General features: G+C 53.2%; 10 protein-coding genes across 10 annotated transcripts; 5 read left to right on the top strand and 5 right to left on the bottom strand.

Moving 5' to 3' along the window:
* Positions 1-164: 164 nt before the first annotated feature.
* Positions 165-1,028, bottom strand: COCMIDRAFT_30504 (uncharacterized protein; the record flags this gene model as incomplete). The annotated part of the gene is made up of 1 exon (XM_007694707.1): positions 165-1,028. One exon carries the CDS (start codon positions 1,026-1,028, stop codon positions 165-167), a length of 864 nt encoding a protein of 287 aa, XP_007692897.1.
* A 682-nt stretch (positions 1,029-1,710) lies between these two features.
* COCMIDRAFT_108403 (uncharacterized protein) lies at positions 1,711-4,842 on the top strand (the record flags this gene model as incomplete). The annotated part of the gene is made up of 4 exons (XM_007694706.1): positions 1,711-1,852; positions 2,152-2,206; positions 2,282-3,250; positions 3,309-4,842. 4 exons carry the CDS (start codon positions 1,711-1,713, stop codon positions 4,840-4,842), a joined length of 2,700 nt encoding a protein of 899 aa, XP_007692896.1.
* Positions 4,843-5,464: 622 nt separating this feature from the next.
* COCMIDRAFT_9563 (uncharacterized protein) lies at positions 5,465-7,313 on the top strand (the record flags this gene model as incomplete). Its single annotated transcript, XM_007694705.1, has 5 exons — positions 5,465-5,546; positions 5,604-6,109; positions 6,169-6,582; positions 6,641-6,751; positions 6,819-7,313. 5 exons carry the CDS (start codon positions 5,465-5,467, stop codon positions 7,311-7,313), a joined length of 1,608 nt encoding a protein of 535 aa, XP_007692895.1.
* A 331-nt stretch (positions 7,314-7,644) lies between these two features.
* COCMIDRAFT_30502 (uncharacterized protein) lies at positions 7,645-9,223 on the bottom strand (the record flags this gene model as incomplete). The annotated part of the gene is made up of 2 exons (XM_007694704.1): positions 7,645-8,745; positions 8,804-9,223. The coding sequence occupies 2 exons, from the start codon at positions 9,221-9,223 to the stop codon at positions 7,645-7,647; spliced, it is 1,521 nt and encodes a 506-aa protein (XP_007692894.1).
* Positions 9,224-9,656: 433 nt separating this feature from the next.
* COCMIDRAFT_108406 (uncharacterized protein) lies at positions 9,657-10,131 on the top strand (the record flags this gene model as incomplete). The annotated part of the gene is made up of 2 exons (XM_007694703.1): positions 9,657-9,959; positions 10,057-10,131. The coding sequence occupies 2 exons, from the start codon at positions 9,657-9,659 to the stop codon at positions 10,129-10,131; spliced, it is 378 nt and encodes a 125-aa protein (XP_007692893.1).
* A 633-nt stretch (positions 10,132-10,764) lies between these two features.
* On the top strand, positions 10,765-13,024 carry COCMIDRAFT_9560 (uncharacterized protein; the record flags this gene model as incomplete). Its single annotated transcript, XM_007694702.1, has 2 exons — positions 10,765-11,785; positions 11,868-13,024. 2 exons carry the CDS (start codon positions 10,765-10,767, stop codon positions 13,022-13,024), a joined length of 2,178 nt encoding a protein of 725 aa, XP_007692892.1.
* Positions 13,025-13,672: 648 nt separating this feature from the next.
* Positions 13,673-14,923, bottom strand: COCMIDRAFT_108404 (uncharacterized protein; the record flags this gene model as incomplete). Its single annotated transcript, XM_007694701.1, has 2 exons — positions 13,673-14,180; positions 14,238-14,923. 2 exons carry the CDS (start codon positions 14,921-14,923, stop codon positions 13,673-13,675), a joined length of 1,194 nt encoding a protein of 397 aa, XP_007692891.1.
* Positions 14,924-15,970: 1,047 nt separating this feature from the next.
* COCMIDRAFT_41103 (uncharacterized protein) lies at positions 15,971-16,637 on the bottom strand (the record flags this gene model as incomplete). The annotated part of the gene is made up of 5 exons (XM_007694700.1): positions 15,971-16,065; positions 16,120-16,194; positions 16,254-16,274; positions 16,326-16,555; positions 16,615-16,637. The coding sequence occupies 5 exons, from the start codon at positions 16,635-16,637 to the stop codon at positions 15,971-15,973; spliced, it is 444 nt and encodes a 147-aa protein (XP_007692890.1).
* Positions 16,638-17,621: 984 nt separating this feature from the next.
* Positions 17,622-18,782, bottom strand: COCMIDRAFT_108401 (uncharacterized protein; the record flags this gene model as incomplete). The annotated part of the gene is made up of 1 exon (XM_007694699.1): positions 17,622-18,782. The coding sequence occupies one exon, from the start codon at positions 18,780-18,782 to the stop codon at positions 17,622-17,624; it is 1,161 nt and encodes a 386-aa protein (XP_007692889.1).
* Positions 18,783-19,513: 731 nt separating this feature from the next.
* Positions 19,514-21,876, top strand: COCMIDRAFT_108416 (uncharacterized protein; the record flags this gene model as incomplete). Its single annotated transcript, XM_007694698.1, has 2 exons — positions 19,514-20,091; positions 20,151-21,876. The coding sequence occupies 2 exons, from the start codon at positions 19,514-19,516 to the stop codon at positions 21,874-21,876; spliced, it is 2,304 nt and encodes a 767-aa protein (XP_007692888.1).
* Between the last annotated feature and the right edge of the window lie 756 nt (positions 21,877-22,632).

The raw sequence follows: 22,632 nt of genomic DNA, 5'->3' as shown, positions 1-22,632 counted from the left end.
TTGAAAGTGATTTGTATAAGGCGAGAGCAATATGAAATTAATTCATCTCATTCTTCGTCGATTTCTCAGCGGGATGCACGATTGAACATATAATCGTATTTAAGAAAACGCCTATACTAAACAGAATAAGGAAAAAAACCACCGTGAATATCGTTACAAACTTTCTACGTCCACTTGCCAATTGTAAACTGACTATTGCACATATTCACCAACTCCCAGTCCTCAGCACCAAGCACGCACTCATCCGTCTCCCTCTTACTTCCATCAACCACGCCAGCAACAAAGCAGGCAGCCATGTAATGATCATCAGTAGCATGTGCATCTCTGAACATGGGATGCTTCATCAGCCTTGTGATTCCTCGTGTCAGACTACCCTTCTTGGCACCCTTTCTGCAGCACCGAACAAACACATCCTCGACGCACTGACGGAACTCGAGCATGGGAGCCTCTGGGGGATATGGCTGGGCGAAGTTGTCGGAGTAGCGGAGCATTTGGCCCCAGTGGTTTCGGTAGAGGTTGTGGACTGCGCCTCCAGTGCCGATGAGGATGTAGCCCTCGTCACGGAACTTGGATAGGATGTTGCCGACACGCGCATGTAGGTGGGGGTCGAATCGCGAGTTCATACTGATGAGAGTTGTTGGGGGGCATTTTTCGGGAAACATGCGGATAAGGATAAGATAGGTGTCGTGGATCCAGTCAAAAGTCTCGTTTGGGCGAGCATCGATACCCTTTTCTCTCAGGGCGGCAATGCATTTCTTTCCGCTCTCGAGGTCGGGGACAAGCTCGTAGTCTTTGTACTTGCGGGGGTGGACGTATGCAACGGGGGACTTTGCGGGCTTGGGGTTCATGGCGACGTCGATGCGGTTTACACCGCGAGCGTCCCAATGAGCGCCCATCATGATGACGCCTTTGAAGCCGTGCGAGAGAGCTTCATCGCCACATGCTTTCCAGTAGTCGGCGGATTTGGACTCCTCGCCGAGCATCATGGTGGAGCCATGGGAGAAGAAGTGGACGGGTGGGACAGGCATGGCTACGCAGATGGTGTGTGTACGTTGCAGCGAAGATGAGTAGCGATGTGCGTACTGTGGTCGCCGCGATTCTTGGATGTCACTTGATAGAGACTACAGAAATGCCGTTGGAAGTGCGGGCAATGAGGAGACTTTACCTGTCCTGGTCTGGTGCTCTATGTGAGAGCGGATGTGACCCATGGCGAAGGTCGGGATGTGGGGGACGGGGAGATGGGGATGGGGTTGGGGATGGGGTTGTGAAGACGCGTCTTATTGCACCTAACACCAAGCCCGCCCGAATCCGGCATTGGGCATTTCTGTGGACTCTTCAAGAACCAGCAAGACCAGATGAACATGGCAGCATTCTCTGGGACAAACATGTTGAGGAGGACAAGGAGTCGCAGGTCCTGTGTTGCCACAGAAGTGACAGGGAATGGGGCGGAGACCAGGAGCAAAAACGAGGGCCAAGTCCGTCCCTATGTTTGAGGGCATCGGTCGCCCCTTCCCCAAACAGGAGAGGGCAGGCACAGATCAGCCGAGGCCGGGATGCGCGCCCGCCCCGTCTCGGCATGCGGACAAATGCACACAATGCACACGCGACTCCGCACTCTCCCCACACCTAAGGGTTATCTCCCTCCACTTCCCACTTCCCACCTCCCGATGCCGTCCCTCGTCAATCTCACCCGATAGCAACAAGCATCCAATGATGCAGGTGAGCACGGCGCAACCAAACACTCAACCTGCTCATGCCGAGCTCGATGCCGAACAGGCGCGCCTATTCCAGTGCAGCACTTGCAAGCGCTCCTTTACCAGAGCAGACCACCTCACCCGACACGTGAGAGCGCGTAAGTTTTTGTCCCTGCTACCTACTAGCACCTGTAGTTGAGCGAGAGATATGGGACGCGCTCGCAACCAACGTCCTCGGTGCTCCGCGGACTTCTGGCATCCACCTTAGGGAGTTTACTGCCCCTGTCTGCTACGAGGCTTGTTCTGCATAGTTGGTGTCTTCTTGCTCTGGACATGCCTCAAAGGTAGTCGCCCTTTCTTGTTCAAACACCAACAAGACGGCTGTGTCCTTAGATTCGACGCACCTGATTTTGCATACACATCGCCGAACCCTAGTAAACTGACCCTGCTTCGACAGACACAAAGTCCAAGCCGTACATTTGCCCAGTCTGCTCCAAGGGCTTTGCCCGAATGTAAGTGCTTTGTGAAGATGCTTTGGTGGCATCTCAGCACAATAGCCGCCGCGAGACTCCTCTAACGTGCTGCAGAGACTTGCTCAAACGACATGTAGCAAACCACGACACAGAACCCGCCAACAAGCGACAGAGGCGCGAAATTTCTCGCGACACAAGAGTGGTTCAAGCCTGCGAGGCCTGTTCCCAGAGCCATCTCCGATGTGAGGATGAGAAGCCATGCAGTCGTTGCAAAAAGAAGAAGATACCCTGCAAGGTACCCGAGTCGCTCGCTACCGACGAGAATGAGAGTCATGAAATCGATGCTGTCCATGCCGCTCAAGACTTGCTCGATTTATCAAATGGTTTTGATTACCCCTCATCGCTGCCTGGCCAAAGCGGGAATGCCAACCCTCCGGCGTCTACAACCTCACAGACACCAGAGTCATTCCACAATTCTCAACACCTGTCCATGGTGGACTCCAATAGTACCAAAACTGACTCTGCTGGTTGCAGAAGCTCTGACACGAGCACGTCAGTCATGAACACCATGCAGCCGCCGCCCAACACCGGCAACGGGCTGGTTACAATGAACCATAACTTTGAAGAGCCCGATCCTACATCAGCAATGTCCTTTTTTGATAGCTCCATCCCGCCCTTTGACAATACGCCAGCACAGAATCCGTTTCTACCAGATTACTTCCGAAACATGCCCCCGTTCGACGCCTTTCTTTCTGGCCAGGCTACTCCACGCGGTATATTGGATCTGAGTTTTGACATCGATGTCGGCCTTACTGATCTCGATCTTGGACTGCTTGATCAGTACAACTTCCAAGCCCCTTTTGCTGCCGACACACCGTCTACTGATGCTCACGGTACCGAGCATTCCCACCCAGAGACCGATACGGCACCAGGGAGAGCAGAAGCTTTCAAGCAGAGCATATGGCGCTACCTTCCTCAGAGCTCTCGGAACCCTAGCGCAGAGCAAGTAAACCTGGCCTTTTCGGATGCTGAGAGAGACAGCAGGCGCGCCCATATTGCACAACGCCGGGTTGTGGCGGAAAAGTAAGACAATGCTAACTCAATGATTCTGTCGTTGATGCCATCTAACCTTTGTTTGCAGACTTCCTCGTGTAAGCCGTGACCGCTTAATGGTCTTGGTCTTGGGAACATGCACTCCGGAGAACGTCAAGAAAATTGCGTCGGCTTTTCCCAGCGTAGAGCTACTGGATGGACTGATCCAGTACTTCCTCACCTCGCCGTCCCTGGACGCCCTCACGTGGTTCCATCTCCCAACCTTTTCTCCTTCGAAACTGAATCCAGAATTGCTCGCCAGTATAGCATCCGCTGGAGCTGCCACAATTCCTGACTCTTCGTTGCGAAAACTTGGATATGCTTTGCACGAGGCTTCCAGGATGGGCCAGTCTAGGTCTTTCGAAGAGGACAACACAGCAATCAGAGACCTTCAACATCTCCAGACCTTCCTTCTGCAGCTAGGAGTGGGTATGTGGAGTGGTATTAGCCGAAAGATGGAGATTGCAGAAAGTTTTACCCAGCCGTTGATAACAATGCTTCGGCGAGGCGCCCGCTTCCGCCGGTCGACATGGAAGGAGATCCGCCCAGAGCCAGACGAGCAAGGATCTGCACTAGAAACCAAATGGTTCAACTGGGTTCAGCAAGAATCATTCCTTCGCTTGGTCTATCGTGCTTTCGAATTTGATCGACAATCCTCCATGGCATTACTCAAGCCGCCACTAGTATCTTATGCCGAGATGCAACTTCCGTTACCGAGCTCCAATGCTCTTTGGCAGGCCAAGTCAGCAACAAGCTGGAAAGCAGCCTACTTGAACCTGCCGCCAATGGCAGTCAACAAGCCGTCAGCCATAGAATGCTTTCTCAACCTAGGGCACCTCTCGCACCATGATCACGCTAGCCTTACGTACCTATACATGATATGGGGCGCGATTTGGGAATACCGCCAGATGTGCACAGTGACATCTCGGTCACAGGCCGTATCGAACAACAGCCTCATACTATCTTCACGCTACCAAGATCTAACGAAGCAGCTCGATGATTTTAGACTCAGCTGCCCACCCATGAACAAGAGTGTTGAGATGACTCTGGAGATCATGCTGGTTCATCTCAACGCACCTTTGGATGACATTCAGCTTTTTGCAGGCATCGAGGGGCAGGAAGAGGCGCGCATCGCATACGTTGGCCTACGAGACTGGACCAACACTCCTTCAGCACGTCAAGCGCTCTGGCACGCTGGTCAGGTTTTACGCGCCGCTGAAGTGTTGCCGAAGGCTTTATTGAACAATTTTAATGCCATTGCCGTATACCATGCCGGGCTGATCCTGTGGTGCTATGGATTCCTCAAGCGGTCCATTGCGCCAGAATCAACACAAATTGATACCATGGTTGTTCTAAACGGAGATGATTCTCTGAGCGCTCGTAAATTCATCACATTGGATCGGGGTATACCATCTATACGAACATATGGTTCGCATAGCCCAACCCAGCTAAATGATGTCTGCGGGGTCATGGACAGCCTGGTACATCTTCTACGGACACGTCACGATGCCTCGGAACCGTGCCCACCACTTGTTGGGAACTTGGTGCAACTTTTGGAAGGTCTCCGTTCGGCAATCAAATAATCGCCGCAATAATGCGTCGATGCACGAGGTCGAGCAATTATGTAAAGTATAATCTTTTAGGTGCCGGTCACTACTCATTGAAAATAATGCCTTGTTCCTTCAGCAATATACCCTCTTATCTGTGGATACGCGCAATATGACATGCATGTTCTTTGGTCCCACTAGCGGCTTTATCCCAGTGCGGTAAAATGCGTGCGTAATCCGAGATTCATCCTGTCGGTCCGAAGGCCAACCTGCTCTGCTCTTCCATTAAGTGGCAATGACTAGTAACTGTATTCAGGCTTAGGCGATCTGGACAAAGCGATATCCCCGCATTTCCAAGCTATATGAAGAATAGTACATGCACACAGACCTCCGTCCCCCACATTCCGAATGACCCCGGAATCGGGAATCAAACTGGGGTAAATCCCAGGTCGATTCGTCCAATGGCTGACCTTGAAACTTGTCACGGCCCTTGTCCGTCCAGTCCTGCAGGCTGGGCACCCACACCGATTGAGGACGGGAGGTCAGTCTTGTAGCACAGTGTGGTCTATTTAGATTGAGAAGTTCTCGTGCCCGTAATCCAGTGACCATTGCAGGATTTTGAGCTTTTCATTCTGATCGGTACGTACCATCAGCCGCAATGACATCCTTGAGCGCGGCGTTCAAACTTTCCAAAGAGGAGGTGCGCAATGCCAGGCCCCCTGGAACAGCTACCTTGGTTGGTAAGACGCGACAACAGACTTTCGGGGTTACTAGAGCTGACGAACTTGCCTTATCAGAACATCTCGAATGGACAGCATCGCAGACGAATAGAGATGAGATTCGTCTGGTGCCCCAACCAACATCAGACCCAGCAGACCCGTTGAACCTGCCCAAATGGCGGAAGCTTGTCATGCTCGCGGTCATGTCTATCCACCCTTTTGTGGTCAACTTCACTGCGTCATCGATTTCTAGTGCTTTGCCAATATACGCGTCGACACCAGTGCTTGGTCTCCCACCCAAAAAGTTTTCACAACTGACATACTTCATTGCGGTCAATGTCTTCATGTTGGGGGCGGCCAACCTGTGGTGGGTGCCCTTGGCCAACACCTTTGGGCGTCGCCCAGTGATTCTGGCTAGCTTGTTGTTGCTGGTCTTCTCGAGCATGTGGGCGGGATTGGCGACAAGCTTCGATAGTTTGCTGGCTGCGCGTATATTCATGGGCATTGGTGGAGCACCTGCCGACGCCGTCAGCCCTGATGTGGTTGGCGAGATTTTCTTCGTTCACGAACGTGGACGTGCTATGGTATGTAATTGTAACAGAAGATTCTTGGCATATCAGGATGCTAACAGCATTATCCATAGGCCATCTACACTTCCTTCCTAGCTTTTGGATCTCTTGTCGGCGCTACTTGTGGTGGATACATTGTCGGGCCCATGGGTCTGTCCTGGCTACACTGGATGAATGTTGTCCTTTCAGCTATCAGCTTCGCTCTATGTCTCGTTTTTCAAGCCGAGACTTTGTACGAGCGCCCACAGACCTCATATACATCCGACAACGACGTTTCGAACAAGGTCACTGCCGAAACCAAGGAGAGTGTTGTAGTTGCTGACTCTGTGGCGCCATCCACGTACCCTTCCTATTCGTACCTCCGCTCGCTAAGACTCATCACGTATCAGCCGGGCATCGGTACAAAGTTCTTGGCTCCTTACAAGGTCCTCCGACTACCAGGAGTGTGGCTGGTTTCAGGCTGGTATGCTGGACTCGTCGGATTGATTGTAAGTGAAAGACCACACGAGTGTTCTGATAAAAGATACACTACTGACCCTGCTTTAGGTAACCATGTCAGCAGTAGCTCCTCAGTTTGTCGCCAAACCCCCATACCTCTGGGGCAATGGTGTCGGACTGATCAACATTGGCGGCATCATCGGGACTATCCTAGGCGGTGTAAGTCTTTTCGAACTCTAGCAACCTTTCCACTCCAGACATTCACTAATTCTCCTGGGTATTTCAGGTATACACCTACTTCGTCGCTGATTTCACAACCAAACGCCTCGCAAAGAAGGACCATCACGGCTTCTCCGAACCAGAATCCCGTCTCGTTACCGCTCTCCCTGCCCTCTTCGCTGCCACCATTGGCTCATTCATCTTCGGCTTCGTAGCGCAGAACCCCTCGCCAAAGGGCTGGGTGGGTCTGCAGTTTGGACTCGGCCTCGTCGCCTTCGGCCTCATGCAAGCGCCATCGGTGGGCTTCAACTATATCATTGAAGCGTATGGCTCCCTTGCTGGCGACTGCTTCGTCGCTATTACTTCCACGCGCGCAGTGGTTAGCTTTGCGTGGACTTTCTTCGTCGGCGAGTGGGTCACGCACGCTGGCGCAGCAGAGCCGTTTGGCATTTTCGGTATGCTCATGGGCATTTTCGGCTTGCTCACTATTCCCATGCTCATCTGGGGTAAGAGACTACGTATCTGGACGGCAAAGTGGGTTCCTCAAGGAAGGCCGATTTAGGCTTCTTACGTCAGATGTTTACTGTGCTTTGCATGACTAATGTTGTATGTATGCACGTATGTAAGTATGCTTATTGGTTGGACTGATTTGATCCATGTCGATGCCCTTGTATATTGGGAGGAAGTGCGTATAGCAAGAAAATAATGCTTTGATTTATGATGGATCTTGATGCGATGGAACAGAGCACCTATTCTGACTTTCAACGCGCATGTCAAATCACTCTCCTTTACCCCCATTCAAGTAAACACAAAGAAATTGATTGAATACTTCTACAAATCATCATATCCATCAGCCCATTCCATACCCTCAATAAAGAAAGAAAATCGATTACTTAAATAAACGCCAACTTCCTCAGCCCAGCCCTCACCCCAAAGAACAACGACGCCCCAATACACGTGAGAAGCGGGATACCGTAAACTCCCAACCCGACAAATATTCCCTGCTCAAAATACCCAATCGCAATCGACTCCTTCCGCTTCGCCTCCTTAATCTCCTTTGTCGCCTGCCCCAACATCTCGCTCGCCACCTTCGCTCCTTCCTTGCCACTCAGCACCTTCAGCAGCGACCTCTGACTACCCGGCACGCTTACATATGCGGGCGCGAGCCGCGAAAAATGCTCAACCGTGTACCTCTTCTCCACATCAAAAGGAATCTGAGATGAAGGTTCTGGGGCGGCGGGGCCGAGAAGCAGCGAAAACGGGACACTGTTTGCAAACGACACCGCTGCCGGCACAAATTGCGAGAGGTACTTTGCTGTTGCATTCGCGCCGAAGTGGTAGCTTGCTAAGAGGGTTTCATTGGGGGAGACGTCTTGTTCGACGAGGCTGATGGCGTGTTCGAGCGATGTTATCGCCGACACTGCAAAGATGGGTTGTGTGGATTTGGGGGGTAGGGAGGATAGGTTTGAGAGTTCGACGACTGCGCCGTTGTCGCCGGAGGAAATTGTAGTTAGGTCCCAGGATTTTGAGGAGGAGAGGGTGGAGAAGGCGGTGGATATCCTGGATGATGATGAGGATTTTTGATTGCTGCCGGGGTTGGAGGAACCGTTGGCGAGAGAGCCGGAACCCACGAGGTAACGGAAGGAAAGCTGGAGTACGTGTTCGAGGAACTCTTTTTTGATGAATTCGTTTACAAGAATTATGTCTGGGGCGTAGGGGGATGTGCCACCAAAGGCGAAGCGGGCTGTGACAAGATGCGAGGCCGCGGTAGCAAGGTCCGCGGTGCGGTCTACAATTGCGATTACTTTGCCTTGAGGGGAGACGTGCTGGGAGTATGTTGGTTGGGCGACTTGTGTCTCTTGGAGGACTTGGAGGTAGGTTGAGAGGGAGTCGGCGGGTGGGGAGGAGGAGATGATGAGGAAGGTGTCAGATTCAAGAGCTTCGGTGAGAAGCTTGCGGAGGAGAGAGGGGAGAGCACGGAGGTTGTTTTCAAGCTATTGTTTTCTTGTTAGTTGTGAATTGGTGGGGAGAAAATCCAAGAGTGATGCTTACCTTGAGCGCTACACAGGTACCGGCTGCAACAGCTGCACTCAAAGGTGACAGGACCGAAAAGAATGGCGTATGGCTTTTTTGTGGCTCAATGTATGCAACACCCCACGGTACTCTCCTGTTACTGGCGTCTTTGCCATTTGTGATTCGATATTCCGCTTCTAGCTCTTTTGTCACATCAATAGAGGCATAGTGCTCTTTGACTAGGTCGAGGACAACAGCAACCTCTGTAGTTGCTTCCTCGTCGGATACATGCGTATCCTGCTTAATAGCATTTCTGATAGCATCACTGCTATTACGCAGCGCATCATGCAGTGACTTGAGCTGCTTCTGTCTAAAAAATGCGTTGTGGCAGCGTGCAGTAAGTGCAGTTGCTTGGAGGATCTCCAGCGCGGCTTCGGGGGTAATTGGCGACGACGACATGATGAGACTGCAAAACCGAACAGGACAAAAAAGAATCACAACAGAATTTTCAAAGACTGGAGGAGAAGCAGCAAATCTCTACTACTATGTAAGCGCGAAAAACGTCCCCGGACCACGCCGGTATAATCTCCCACTTAACCCGACGGCAATGCGATGGGATGACAACTTACCAGCACGGAAAACGCAACACCCCCGTGCTCCCCCACATTCCGAACCCGAGCGCCCCACCCCCATTGTCCCCCCTTCGTCCCGCCCGCCACCATCTCCGCGTCTTCCCGCCGCGCGGAACACGACCATTTGTGTAATCCCGACTTCTATGCGTCTCACCCGTGTCTTTCGCTAAACAACAACAACAACCGCCGTCTTGCTACTACCACTTCCATTTCCACTCTCCCTTTCTCCCCCCCCTTTCACCATCCGAACAACGGCCACAATGTCCGTAACAACAACCACAAACCCAACAACTTACACCCTCGCCGCCACCCTCGCAGACTACGATCTCCACCACACCACCACAGAAGGCGGTCATCACGATGCCAGTCTAAATGCGCATCCCAATCCCGCAGCGAATGCGCAGCAGCAGCAAAACCCAAGTCATTGGCCTACGCAGCATCGCAGGGTGCCTGTGTATAGGCCTGTAAACAGGGAGTTGGATCAGAGTGAGCGGAGGGTGTATTTGAATGGGATTGAGCAGGCGTTTGTGGGGGTGATGTTCACGGGTGTGTTTTTGGAGTCGGTGAGTTGAATTGCTTCTTTTTTTTTATTGGGGAAGAGAGAGAAGTGTAGTTTTTTTTTGAGGAAGAGAGAGAGAGAAGGCTAACAGGAACAAATAGACAATGTCGAAGATTTGGAGGAATTCTTTTGGACGGGTATGGAATGTTGGGTATAAACTTGGTGGAGAGTGGTGAAGTTCTTGAATGGCTTTTGAGAGCTTTAGGGAGTTTGGAAGGGTCTTCATTTTTTTTTTCTTGGTGGAAATTGTGCAATGCAGGGAGAGTTTGTCGTTGAGAAAGTGATTGTGCATGTACATTTCCTCACATCATACTTGAGATGGAGGACAGCAATCTACTTCATCGGGCAAGCTGCTTAGTAATAACCTACTAACCTGCATCTTTCCCTCGGTACAGTGAATGCAATCATGCTGACATGCATTTTCTAAATACAATCTAATCTCACTGTGTGCCACGCACGATGCACCATTTAAACAGCCGACACGCCCTCGTCCATTCACGCGCGAGATCCAACATATACTAAAGTGGGAGAACCCCAAAAAACATTCGTCCATGGGGTCACCTGCAGGAGAGACTATTCCCGGGAAGTGGAGGAGGAGGAGGAGGAGGAGGGGGGGAAATGATCTATTTCCACGAACCGAACCTTGGTGTGACCACGATGAACCTAGAAGTAAAAAGCGGGACTGAAGGCAAAGCTCGCTGCCATTTAATCCGGTCTTGAGTGTTAATCCTTATTTCACTTCCATACTTTCAGTTCTTGGTACCGCTTTTGTTGTCTTCTTTTCGTCCAGTGTATCTCACGCCGTAACCATGGACTTTACAAACGGTACCACTACGAACGGCGTCAACGGCGTCAACGGACACGATGATGCCTCCCAGCAACCCCTCAACATCACAATCTGCGGAGCAGGCATCGGTGGTTTGAGTGCAGCAATCTTCCTTCGACAACAAGGCCACACAGTAACTTTACTCGAAGCCTCGCGCTTCGCCAACGAACTGGGTGCCGCTGTGCATCTTGCTCCCAACGCTAATGGCCTTCTACGCCGCATGGGCCTGACTCCCGAGGCACAAGGCGCGGTTAGTTGCAAGCAGATGACGCAGATGCTTCCCAACGGCCGGGAACTCTTCAGTATAGATCTGACACAAAGCGCGGGACGGTGGCAGCACCCCTGGCAACTCGCCCACCGCGTGAGTCTGCACAGCGAACTGAAGCGACTCGCTACATGCGAAGAAGGAAAAGGCAAACCAGCCGTACTCAAGCTCCGCTCCAAAGTCGTCGATGTAGACCCCAAAGAAGGCACTGTTGTACTGGAGAGCGGAGAAACAATCCGAAGCGACATCATCGTCGGCGCAGATGGCGTCCATTCCAAAACCCGCCTACGCATTCCAGGCGCAGAAAACATCAAGGTCTTCGGTAGTGGCAAGAGCGCATTCCGCTTCCTCATTTCCCGCCAAAAAGCGTTCGACGACCCTGAGACACGCAAGTTTGCAGAAAAAGAAGGCCATCTAATCATGATCTTTGCGCGTGATAGGAGAGTAGTCGTGTACCCAACGTCTGACAATACGCTCTTGAATTTCGTGTGCATCCACCCTACGTCTGAGAGCCAGATTAATGCGCAAGAGCCCGGAAGCAGTGATTGGCAGAATAAGGGAAACCTGGACAAGATGCTGGAGGTGTACAAGGAGTTTGAGCCTGCGGTGCTCAAGCTGCTGAGCATGGCGGATGAAGAGACATTGAAAGTGTGGGAGTTGCTGGATATGGAGCAGTTGCCTAGTTGGACAGAGGGAAAGTTGGTCTTGATAGGTGATGCTGCTCATCCTTTTACGCCGCGTAAGTTGATCCTCCCAAACCGCCCTTGGAAAAGAATAAAATGAAACGAAGACTAACACAATTTTTTTTTGATGATGATCAGACCAAGGTCAAGGCGCAGGCCAAGCCATCGAAGATGCCGCCTCCCTCGCCGTCATGCTTCCCCTCGGCGTCCCCCGCTCCTCCATCCCCTCCCGCTTCAAACTCTACGAGCGCTGCCGCTACGATCGCGCTAGCACAATTCAAGAATACTCACGTGTCGCTGGTAAAGACCTGGGTACCGGCCCCCCGCTCGACACCAGTAAATTCACAAACTACAATTTCGGCCACGACGAATGGCACTATTCCAGCCAGGCGCTGCGGAAATGGGAGTGGGAGAACAATAAGAGTTTGCTGTGGAGAATGCCGACGGCGTTTGGACCTATGCCGGGTCCCCGTCAGGACTTTTATGGCAGGCAAAGGGATGGAAGTGGTGCGACCTTTTCGACGGCGAGTGTCAAGGTGAGGACGAGTAGGACGGTGTTGGAGAATTTGCTGCCGCCGAGTGGCAAGTTTAAGTTTGCTAGTGCGGATACGGCAGCGTTTGCTACGTTTGCTGTCACGCAGCTGGGTAATCTGGAGTGGTTGGGCGGAAGAGGATACAGTCATTTTGGCCTGTATGTGCATGGCATCGAGTATACGAAGGAGGATGGGGATACAGTCGTGGGGACGTATTTGCCTGTACTGTTTGAGAACCTTGCGGATCCAATTTTGAGTGGGAGAGAGGAACTTGGGTTTCCCAAGGTATTTGCTGATCTGGCGGTGAGTAAGACTGACGACAAGTGCGAGTTGGAGGCGAGTTGGATGTCGTCCAAATTCTGCTCCATGAAGCTCTCAGGGTTGCAACAACCAGCTGGTACTGCAAACGGCGAGGCTCCGGCTGTCCAGCCAGCACCTCCTAGAGACGATGGTCTGCTGTTCCACAAGTACATACCCGCTACTGCGAGTGCGGGCAGCAAGCAGCGTGGACAGGCGGATGTCGAGTACACTGCGTTCCTACCTGGCGATGAAGACAGCAAGGTGGTGGAGAGGAAGGTTGAGCAGACGCTTACTGCCTCGACAGCCGAGATTGCGTTTGACGCACTTGACTGGAAGGCACTACCCACACTACACCACATTGTCGAGAGGTTACAGGAGATACCCGTGTACGGGGTTGTTGAGGCAAAGATTGTGCAAGGAACTGGGGTAAGCGACGTCAGGTCAGCCCAGAAGCTTGCATAGAACCTGGATACACATGTACATAGATACACTGTTAGTTTCTTTGTAGTTACTAGTACCTTTGTTCGTTCCCATCACCACCCATCAAATCACGAACACCCCTTCAATTTGTACTACCTTTCATTCTCTCATCTACGGAACGGTTGACAATATTTGCTACTACATGCTTGTCCTCAGAAAGCCAAGTGTATAAATGGGGAGGGGTATTACCAAGATTCCATCTATCAAATGCCATCCAGAAACACCATACGACACCATGACGATGCAAAAATGTACATATGAAATTTGTAAAAGAAAGAGAGAGAAAAAAAAACAAGAAAAAACAAGGTAGGCGGACAAACAACAGAGAAAAAAAATCCACGTGTTGTTCCCGAACAAAAGAAACAAAGATAACTACGATCCGTCTAGTATAATCCACCAGGGACGACCCAATTTCGTTTCCCTAGCGTCTGGAAACATGAAAAAGTCCCGTATTGTAGTGCCGAGATGCTTTGCCGAATATTCTTGATTCGCATCGCCATTCGAGGTGCTGCAGACTCTATATCGGTCTTGTTATTTTTCAGCGAAACCTCCCCATGTGTAGAGTAGAGAAGAGGAAGAAGAGAAAGAAGAAAGAAAAGGAAATTACTAGCAAGGTGCGCAAGGCGAGTTCTACCCAGTAGTCGCGCCCAGGCCATCGCAAAGCCTCTTTCTCCATTGCCCACAAACATCCTCGAATCCATCCAGCACATCTGCACATGCACGCTTGGCTTCCCTCTCTTTGAGCCGCCGGTCCCAGTCTCCATGCTCAATGTACTCTTGTGCCTCCTTTGTCCGTTCGTTGTCACGTTTCCAGTCCTGTAATTGTTCTTTGCTGACTTTGAGCCTACGGGTGGCATTCATGGTGGTTTGCCGGGACATGTGGAGCGTGTCGCTTACGTTTGCGAGATGTTGCAGGAGCTCACGGCTTGAGTGAGTGAGATGGGAGAGGGCGACGAGTGGCTCAGCGGAAGAATGGGGAAGCAGGTCCAGGGTTGATTGTATGATTGGCAAAAGTTCCTCGATGGTTTCTGGATCGGGCATGATTGGTCGTGGACCCGAGAAGGAGGCGGCTAGAGAGGTTAGGGTACGGGACTGGTGAGTCAGGTGTGTTGTGAGAGCATCGTGAGCTGTCTTGAGCCTGTTTTTTTTCTCTATGTTAGCGTAAATCATACAAAAGGGAAAGGGATGAGCATACCTTGTGGATCCGTTCTCTATAGCAATCTGGCTGCCCAAATCTCGCAGTTGCTCCGTCACTCGCTTGACCACCTCGTCTGATGGGCTGCCATTCTCTTCCATGCCCCGCCGTGCCAGGCTTTCAATAGCTGCCATTCTCGACTCGAGCGCCGGTGATATACCCTCGTTGTCCAGGTCGGAGTCATCGCCATAGTCAGAGCCGTCGTACAGCGATCGTTGCCTATTGTGCTTTTTTGACTTTGCAGCCGAGGCTGGGCTGAGGCCAGTGGGGGGAGAGTCTTGCATGGCCACACCACTGTCACGCACACCGTTGAGACTGGCTACGCTGTCGACGCCATAGGAGCCGTCGTGCTCGACGGCGGTGCCGATGGCCGCGAGGTCGCCGTGCGACTCGTCTATGTCCTCACCGTAGTCGCCGTCTATGGCCTCGTCATCGTCGTCCCAAATCTCGCCCAGCTCGTCGGCCAGGTTTCCGAGGCCATTGCCGTCTATGGCGCCGTCAAAGTTGTGTGCAGAGGCGTCGTCAAAGTCGTGCGACGAGCGCGGGGTTATGGGCGAGTAGCCGGAAGAGCGTCGGTTGAAGGATTGGCGCCTGGAAGCGTTGTTGTGGGACATGTCCAGGCTGTCGGGGTGTCGACGGTGCGAGGATAGAGGACGGTGAGTCGGTGTGTCTGGTGGAGAGGACATGGCGCTACGGGAGGGTGGATCTTGGGCCAGATGGGAATGCGCCGAACGCGTCCGAGGATCGTGAAGTCGCTGGTCAAGGAAAGGCGGACCGCATTAGGAGAGCCCAATCGGGGATCAAGCGGGTGTGATCAAGGAGCGCAATGCGCCTCTGTCGCGCAGCACTGGCAGCCGAGGGCTCGAAGTGGCCCAACCTCGTGCAAGCAACAGCGGTGCGTGCTGAGCAGGAGTCGCAAAAGGAGAGGTGCGTGGCGGGGTAGCGGCGTGTGGACAGTGAGTGACTGGTACCCCTAAACTTGAGGTTGCGGGCTCGGCTGTGGTTGCGCAACTGCAGCCTCGATGCAAGGTACCGGCGGTGCTGCGAGGGGGGGTGGGATGGCGACTGGCGGCACTTGGCGGTACGAGACTTGTCTGCCGTATGTGTGTGTGTATATGTGTATGTGTGCAGGGTGGGGAGAACAGGCGCAACACTGATAAACAGTCAAGCAACAAAGCCGATGTGGTTGCACAGCAGGTCCCCTCGCACAGTGTTTAGTTGCCGCTTGTTGCCCTGCCTGCTCGGGATTGGCCTGTCAGAAAATGACGGTCCCAGTCCCTCGCAAAGGAGAGAAGGTATGGGTATCCTTGTCACATAAGTACAACCACGCCCACAGCTAGCACACATCCACACACTGCTACACGCCTCACTTGACCATCTGATCCTGCAAACGTCCATGTCAAAATGCTCCATGCAGCTGCCGGTTCGCCACTCGTATTGCAAGATAGCCACGCCCCGTCCTCTATCCCAGCCCGGTCCCTGCGTACATCTCTAATAGCATACATACATACATACAAACCCCATGACCCTGTCGGCAACCACATGGCCATCGCCTGTCAAGATGCTGGCCTGGACAACATGCACCTTCGCAGGCTCCAAAACGCCTTTTTCCCCCCTCAAAGCCGTACCATGCTCCTGCAAGGTGTTGCCATGTAGCCACCCAGAAACCCATGCCCAAGAACGCCTGCAATGCCTACCCGAATGCCGTTGAAACAATCATCGCCTGTTTGCAGCTACTGTGCTGCTTTGGTCTGGTCCAGCGTTGCCAGCTGCTTCTTGAGCTGTGTGAAGAAGTCCTGCCCCGTTGTCATGAGGTGCGGCATGGTGCCTGCGTAAAATCAGTATTCCATGTCTGCAAACTTGCCACACATAAGCGCCTCACCGCCTTTGCCCCATGCTCCGCTGCTCCTGTTCGATACCGAGTCACCGGGGACCTTGTGATATACCGCGGGCTGGTCTACAAGGCTACTGTTAGCACTTCCGGGACATGTGCGTGGAAAACTAGGCGGCTCGTACTGGCGGTACTCTCGAGGTACTCTATGCTCTAGTTAGTATTGTGCCGCGACATGTACGCCCTGGAGAACATACTCTTCTTGAGGAATTCCTTGACCTCGTTGGCATTGAAGCCCTTCACAGGCACATGGTGCTCGGCCTGGGCCTGGGCTTGTGCGGCCGGCGTAGGACCCGAGGCTTTTGCCTGCTTGGTTCCCCAGACATTGCCCGCAGGCGCAGCAGTCATGGACTGCGGCCGGCCAGCAGCGTCCTTGGTGGGGGTGCTTGTGCCTGAGTTGCGGTTGGCTTGACCCTGCCGTCGCCAGCTGTGAGGCATGTGTCAGTAATGTGCAGCTGCGGCGGACAGGCGCTCCTCTGGACGTACCGATTCTCACCAGGACCACTCATCTTGGATGTGGAGAAATGGCAGAGGCGAGGAGGGGCCGAGTGGTAGATATAAAATGCTGGAAGCTCTGCAATCGCTCTTGCAGCGCGCGAACGATGTCTGTGCTGCAGCAAACGGGCCCAATGAGGGTGCTGGATGCGACTACACCTGTGACTTTTCCCGACCAACTCACTACTGCTAGCCGCTTCAAGAGCCACCGCGACACTATTTCCACAGATTCGCGAACGAGTGGATGGCGATTTACGGAGCTGCCCAATCTGCGCCGGTGTGTTGTACATCACGTGCCCCGCCCTCCAATCGAAATGCCCACCGCCCGTCGTGACAACACACCAACAACAGGGTTCACGACACCACGGCGAACCCACGGTAACAGCTTCTGGGCACTGGGCCACGTTTTCGTCTCCATTCTTTCCCCCATGCTTGGCCGCCCTTGACTCGTGGCCGGTGTAAGCACAATGACGGCATGCCATTGCGACGGGCAAGACACGATGCCACGCAATCTCACCGACTGCTCCGCTCGAATCCCATGAGGAAGAGACTGCACAGGACAAGCCAACGCGTATCGTGCTAAGAATGCAGGTCATCCAGTCTTGGATGGGGGGGGGGGGGGGGGAAAGCAAAGACAGACGTTCGAATTATCGCTCGCAGTGCTGTCACCGACTTTTGACAAAGACCAGGGTCCCCAGATATGTGCATGGAACCTCATTGACAGGAGCCCTCCCATTGTTCCAACTAGCTTTCTCACCTTTTCGTCAGCGACAACTCTCACAAGCCAATCCTCATACGCGAATGCATAGTCAAAAACAGCCTTTTATGGCTAGGCTCAGATTCCATTCCATTTATTAATAATATGTATTTTGTCGCATGCCAATCCATGCCGTCCTATCAAGGCACCAGGCCATCAACATTCATTCCATTCCGTAACATGATACAACGCCGTAAACTCGAGGCGTGAGGGAATGCAGCAATATCTGCTACAAACACAACTAGGCTGATGCAGCGGTACCTTCGGCATTGTCTCCGCCATTGCCACCGCCAGTCAGATTTGCCAGGAAATCGTGATATCGAAACACCTCTCCTCTGCCCAGACCTTTGCCTCCCTTTCCAAAGGCTCTCCGCCCGCTGAAACCCTCGACTACCATGTTGATCTCCCGCTCGGTAAGCAGCGTTTCGCCTGGCTGCGGTGCCGTGTGCAACAGAGCATCTTTTAGCTCTGCCAAGTCAATCTGTCCGTCGTCATTGTCATCAAATGCCTCAAAGGCTGCGCTCAGCTCGTTCTGATGCGAGAGGTTGCCCAGCAGATCGGATAGTGTTGTGAGATAGTTGGCCAGGTTGATGGATTGTGCGCCGTTGAAGTATGTCGAGAGCTGGGACGGGGTCGCAGAGAGACCGAGCTGGGACAGCATATCAGCCACATCTGCAGCATTTACATGGCCGTCGTCGTCGCGGTCCATGACACTAAACGACTCCCGCATGCTGTGTAGGAGGGGCGGCGGCAGTTTGGACAGGGCGTCACTCGAAGCCATTCGCCGGATGGTCGGTGGCCGGGCTGCCAGTCGCCCGGGCGAAGGCTCGCGCGAGCGTGCGGGTGAGCGTGCGGGTGAGGGCGCTGGCGAGAGGTGCGCGAAGCGATCGACATGAATCTCTACCGGCTTCTCAATTGGCCTCTCTACCGGCTTGACAGGGTCAACAGGCGGCGACTGCTTGCGGAAGGAAAGAGGTGCGGGCGTGTCGTCCTTGGCAGTGCCCTCGAACATGGCAGCAATCGACGCCGTGCTCAGAGGACGTCCGGTGCCTTGGGCCGTGGGTGGTGGTGCATTGCGCGTGGGCGAGACATGGCGGCCAGGCGAAGCAGGTGGTTCAGGTGTGCCTGATCGTGTGCGCGTGTGCAGCCATGGCGGAGGGTTTTGCGATGGGGGCCCGGTAGCAGTGGCGGGGGCAGCAGCAGCAGCAGTCGGGCGGAGATTTGCTTGCGAGGGGGTGTTGGGCGTGTCCTTGGGCTTCAGAGGCGAGGTGTTTGGCGTCGAGGGCCGTAGGGTGGAGGGTGAGGCCTCTCTGATGGAGCCCGGGCGGCGGAAGGGCGACTGGCGGGCGTTGTTGAAGGACAGCGGCGAGGGCTTGTAGGGCGTGGGCGTGGTCGAGTCCATGAGCGCGGGGTATGTGCGTGTGTCTGTGTCGGAGGGGCTATAGAGAATGCTTAGTATCCCAACGTCGTCGCATAGTGGTGACGGCGCTTGTTGACCGTGGCTGGTGTTTTGCGGCGGCGGCGTGGCCCAGCAACCAGGCAGCCAGGCACGCACGCATGCACTGGGCGACTAAGCAGGCAATCGATAAGCCCGCCCGCCCCAGCAGATTGGATGCAGTTAGTCCATACGTCGATACATACGTAAGTATTGTTATATTATACCCTTATGTACCGACTACGCATGTACGCACGCATCGACTCTTGTAAGTACGCTTCCTACTCGTGAATGCACCCCCGGCGGTGGGATGCGTGCGCCTGCACTGTCGCCCACCCCAGCGCCATTGAGCCCGCGCCTCGTGTCCCCCCCCTCGCCCTCTCCCTCGCCCCGACTGGCTGCCGCCATGGTCGTGAGGGTGACATTGGTTTCGGACCATCTGTGGCATTGGCCCCCCTAACACTAGCGCCTGTAGATCTATAGGCAATGTGAATGCGAGCAACCAGGGCTCCGTACATAGTACAGCAGAGGGAGAGCGAACACTCATGGCCGAAGTCATATCACAGCGGCCAGGCGCTCCCAGTCCTGCCCAGCCCTTGACTCTGCAACGCCAGCCTTCCTTCTCCTCCTTCCCGCCCTCGCGCTCACCATCTACCCGCAATGGCCACTACCCCAAATCCCGCTCCCCGCAGCCCCCCATGCTGCGCGAGGGCGAGGAGAACGACTCAACCCAGTCGGAGCGCGACGACCCCTTCCGCCACCTCTCCGCCATGTCCCACGCAAGAGCTGGCATGAAGCTGCGCCCCCAGTATCCCGCCGACGCCGTCGAGAATCATGTCGAGTACATACTCGTCGCCTCGTTTGACATTGACCGCGGCTCCATCATGGAGCACCAGTATCCCGCCGCCATAAGCGGTGACGAGACCATGTTAGCCGAGCTCATGCTGCCCGACCAGGCCCACGTCCGGAGCCAGGATTGGACTATTTTCTTTCTGCACAAGGACACGACGGCCGATGAGGAGGAGCGCGAGGCACGGAGAGAGCGCAGGCGACGGAGAAGGCGGCGCAAGGACGGTCTGGAAGACGACAATGACAATGCGACTGCCCCCGCCCAAGAGCGCAAGGACCGCGACAGCGACAATGAACCCGAGGCCAATAATGATGACGAAGACGACGACGATGACACAGAGAGCGAGGGCGGGCCGGATCCAGATGGGCCACCCTTGGTCTACGTCTTGAATCTGGTCAACACCAAGCAGGACAACACTGTGAAGAGGTAAGGCAGCCCCAAACAACTTGCGACAAACGAGTTGACCAGACACTGACTCTGCACAGAGGTGCCATTGTGAAAGCCATGGCCATATGCACTCGCCATCCTTTTCTGCACATATACAAGCCCCTGTTGCTATTAGCTCTCGAGGAGTACTTCAGAGCACCAGTCCTAGAAACACTTGCCTCGCTCTACAATGCCCTCAACTCCATGGATCTGTCACTCTTGCCGAAACTCTCTCACCTTGAGAGCTTTGTGCTGGGCGCCAGCGACGCAAAGGACATGTTCTTAGAGAAATTCGAGCTCATGGTGCGCCACAGGAAGAAGCAGGATGCTGCAAAACAGGCGGATGAAACTGCATCGGATCCTCAATCTAAGAAGAAAGTATATACCATTCCTCGAGACACGCACGAGTTCGAGTCGAAGATTGATTACAACGGCATACCCGTGCCTGTCAAGATACCAACTTCCCTAAGTCCGGAAACCGTGGGCGACTTTTCCCTCATCAAGCTCATACAGACCTTCTCCACCCCTCACACAACACAACCGCAGCCATTCGCCTTGCACCCGCATCTGACAACGAGCGGCGCATTCACGCATCCAATCATTGTCCTCGTCAATGCCCTCCTAACCCAGAAGCGTATCATCTTCATCGGACACAATCGCCCTTCAGGCGAAGTCGCAGAGGCTGTGCTGGCAGCATGCGCCCTGGCATCCGGTGGTATCCTGCGCGGCTTTGTGCGACACGCATTCCCATACACTGATCTTACTAAAGTAGATGACCTGCTCAAAGTGCCTGGTTTCATCGCCGGCGTCACCAATCCAGCATTTTCCTACAAGCCAGAGTGGTGGGACCTGCTGTGCGACCTCCCTACTGGCCGTATGAAGATTAGCAATCGAATCGAGTCAGCCTCGCCCACAGAGGGATCCTTGTTTTTCCAGCAGCAAGGCCTCCCTTTGAACGGACTAAGTGGGCAATCGGGCCTTGATAGTAAGGGTGGTGGTATTGATCCTACCGGTGACAATCAGTTCATGGACAAACTTCTCGAAAGCATCGCCAACCGTCATGGAGAAAACGCGATTAGGGCAAAATGGCGCTCGTGGGTGCTGAAATTCACCCGCATCGCAGCCGCCTTTGAAGAAGCCGTCTATGGGGCATCAGCACTGTATATTGGCGCTCACGATACGGAAACCGGTGCATATGGTGTTTCTGGGCATGGCTACGTTTGGTCAGATGAAGGCTCCAAGCTCCGCGAACTTGCAGCAAATGTTCATCGAATCGAAGGCTGGCGCAACACTAGAAGTTACTATAGCTACATCCAGGACATTGCAAAGGGCTGGGGCAAGAGACCAGTACGCGGCCTCGACATGCACCATCAGCATGACAAACTGCGATGTCTGAAGCTCACCCATGACCAATCGGCAGCCATCTATCTCGCACTTGCCCGGTGCGTGGAAGAAGCAGGTTCACCCAGCGAGAGCACAAGTGCTTCATCAACCGACCTCTCATCAATGGCACAGTCGCTGAACATCTCCAACGAGTCCGCAAGGAGAGTAAATGCCCAACTACAATACGACACCGTCCTCCAGCTGCTCTGCGTTATACCCGATGCCGGCCTCTTCTACCTCAGTCTCGGCCTTTTCCACCCCAGACAGGATGTCCGCATGGCAGTCGTCAAGCTACTCGAGCGAATCATGGATCACTCTGCTGGTCGACACTACTGGGGCCAGCTGGGACGTTTTGCCAAATTAGCATTCTTCAGGGTAAAGAGGGAGGAGGCACAGAAGTGAGATATACTGACAAGTGTTTTGAAGTTAGATCGAATGGAATGATAACTGGCCTGTTGTCGTGGGGTCGACTTAATGCAATGACAAGAGTAATCTGGATGAATGAAATGATTATTACATATCCCCACATCTTGTTGATAGTGAGCATCTGCGTTTGACATAAATCTCTCTTTCCGCACGTCAAGAATCATGATTAACGTCCGTTTCTGTGTAGCGAGATGCTCTGCGCAATGGCACGCTGTATATGATCGGTTTTTTTGCGAAGACATCTTCTTAACTAGTTAGGAACTTAATGGTTTGTAATGGCTGGTACTGGTTATCTAAAATGGATTGATGCATTATATTGGCTCAGAAATCAGTGTAGTAGTTAACTAGAAAGAAATTAAGAAAATATTTTTTACGCGAGTACCTAAAAAACTTCTTTCGTCATCTTAGCTTATCTGGGAAAGATTGGTTTCAATGCTAGAATTGTCTTTAATATCTAGAAGTGAGTTTAAGATCCAAAGAAGGAGAGATTCATAGCCTTGACTAACGTAGTTTATAAGCGAGTGAGCCATACAAGCGAGTGAGCCACCCCACCAACTTTGCGCACATCTATAAGCGTATAGCTCCACCACATTATGTTAGTTTTGATAGATATTAACGTAATAGATTAATTACTATCTATAATATCTTTCTTGCATGTACGTGTGTTATGGCCAGTCTCTCTACACCTGCTATAGCGCGCTAGAGCCTGGCGGCTGACACCTGATCGCTCTC

This window comes from Bipolaris oryzae (assembly GCF_000523455.1).
Source record: "Bipolaris oryzae ATCC 44560 unplaced genomic scaffold scaffold_235, whole genome shotgun sequence".
Classification (NCBI taxonomy): domain Eukaryota; kingdom Fungi; phylum Ascomycota; class Dothideomycetes; order Pleosporales; family Pleosporaceae; genus Bipolaris; species Bipolaris oryzae.
This window is presented reverse-complemented; position numbering and strand designations above follow the sequence as displayed.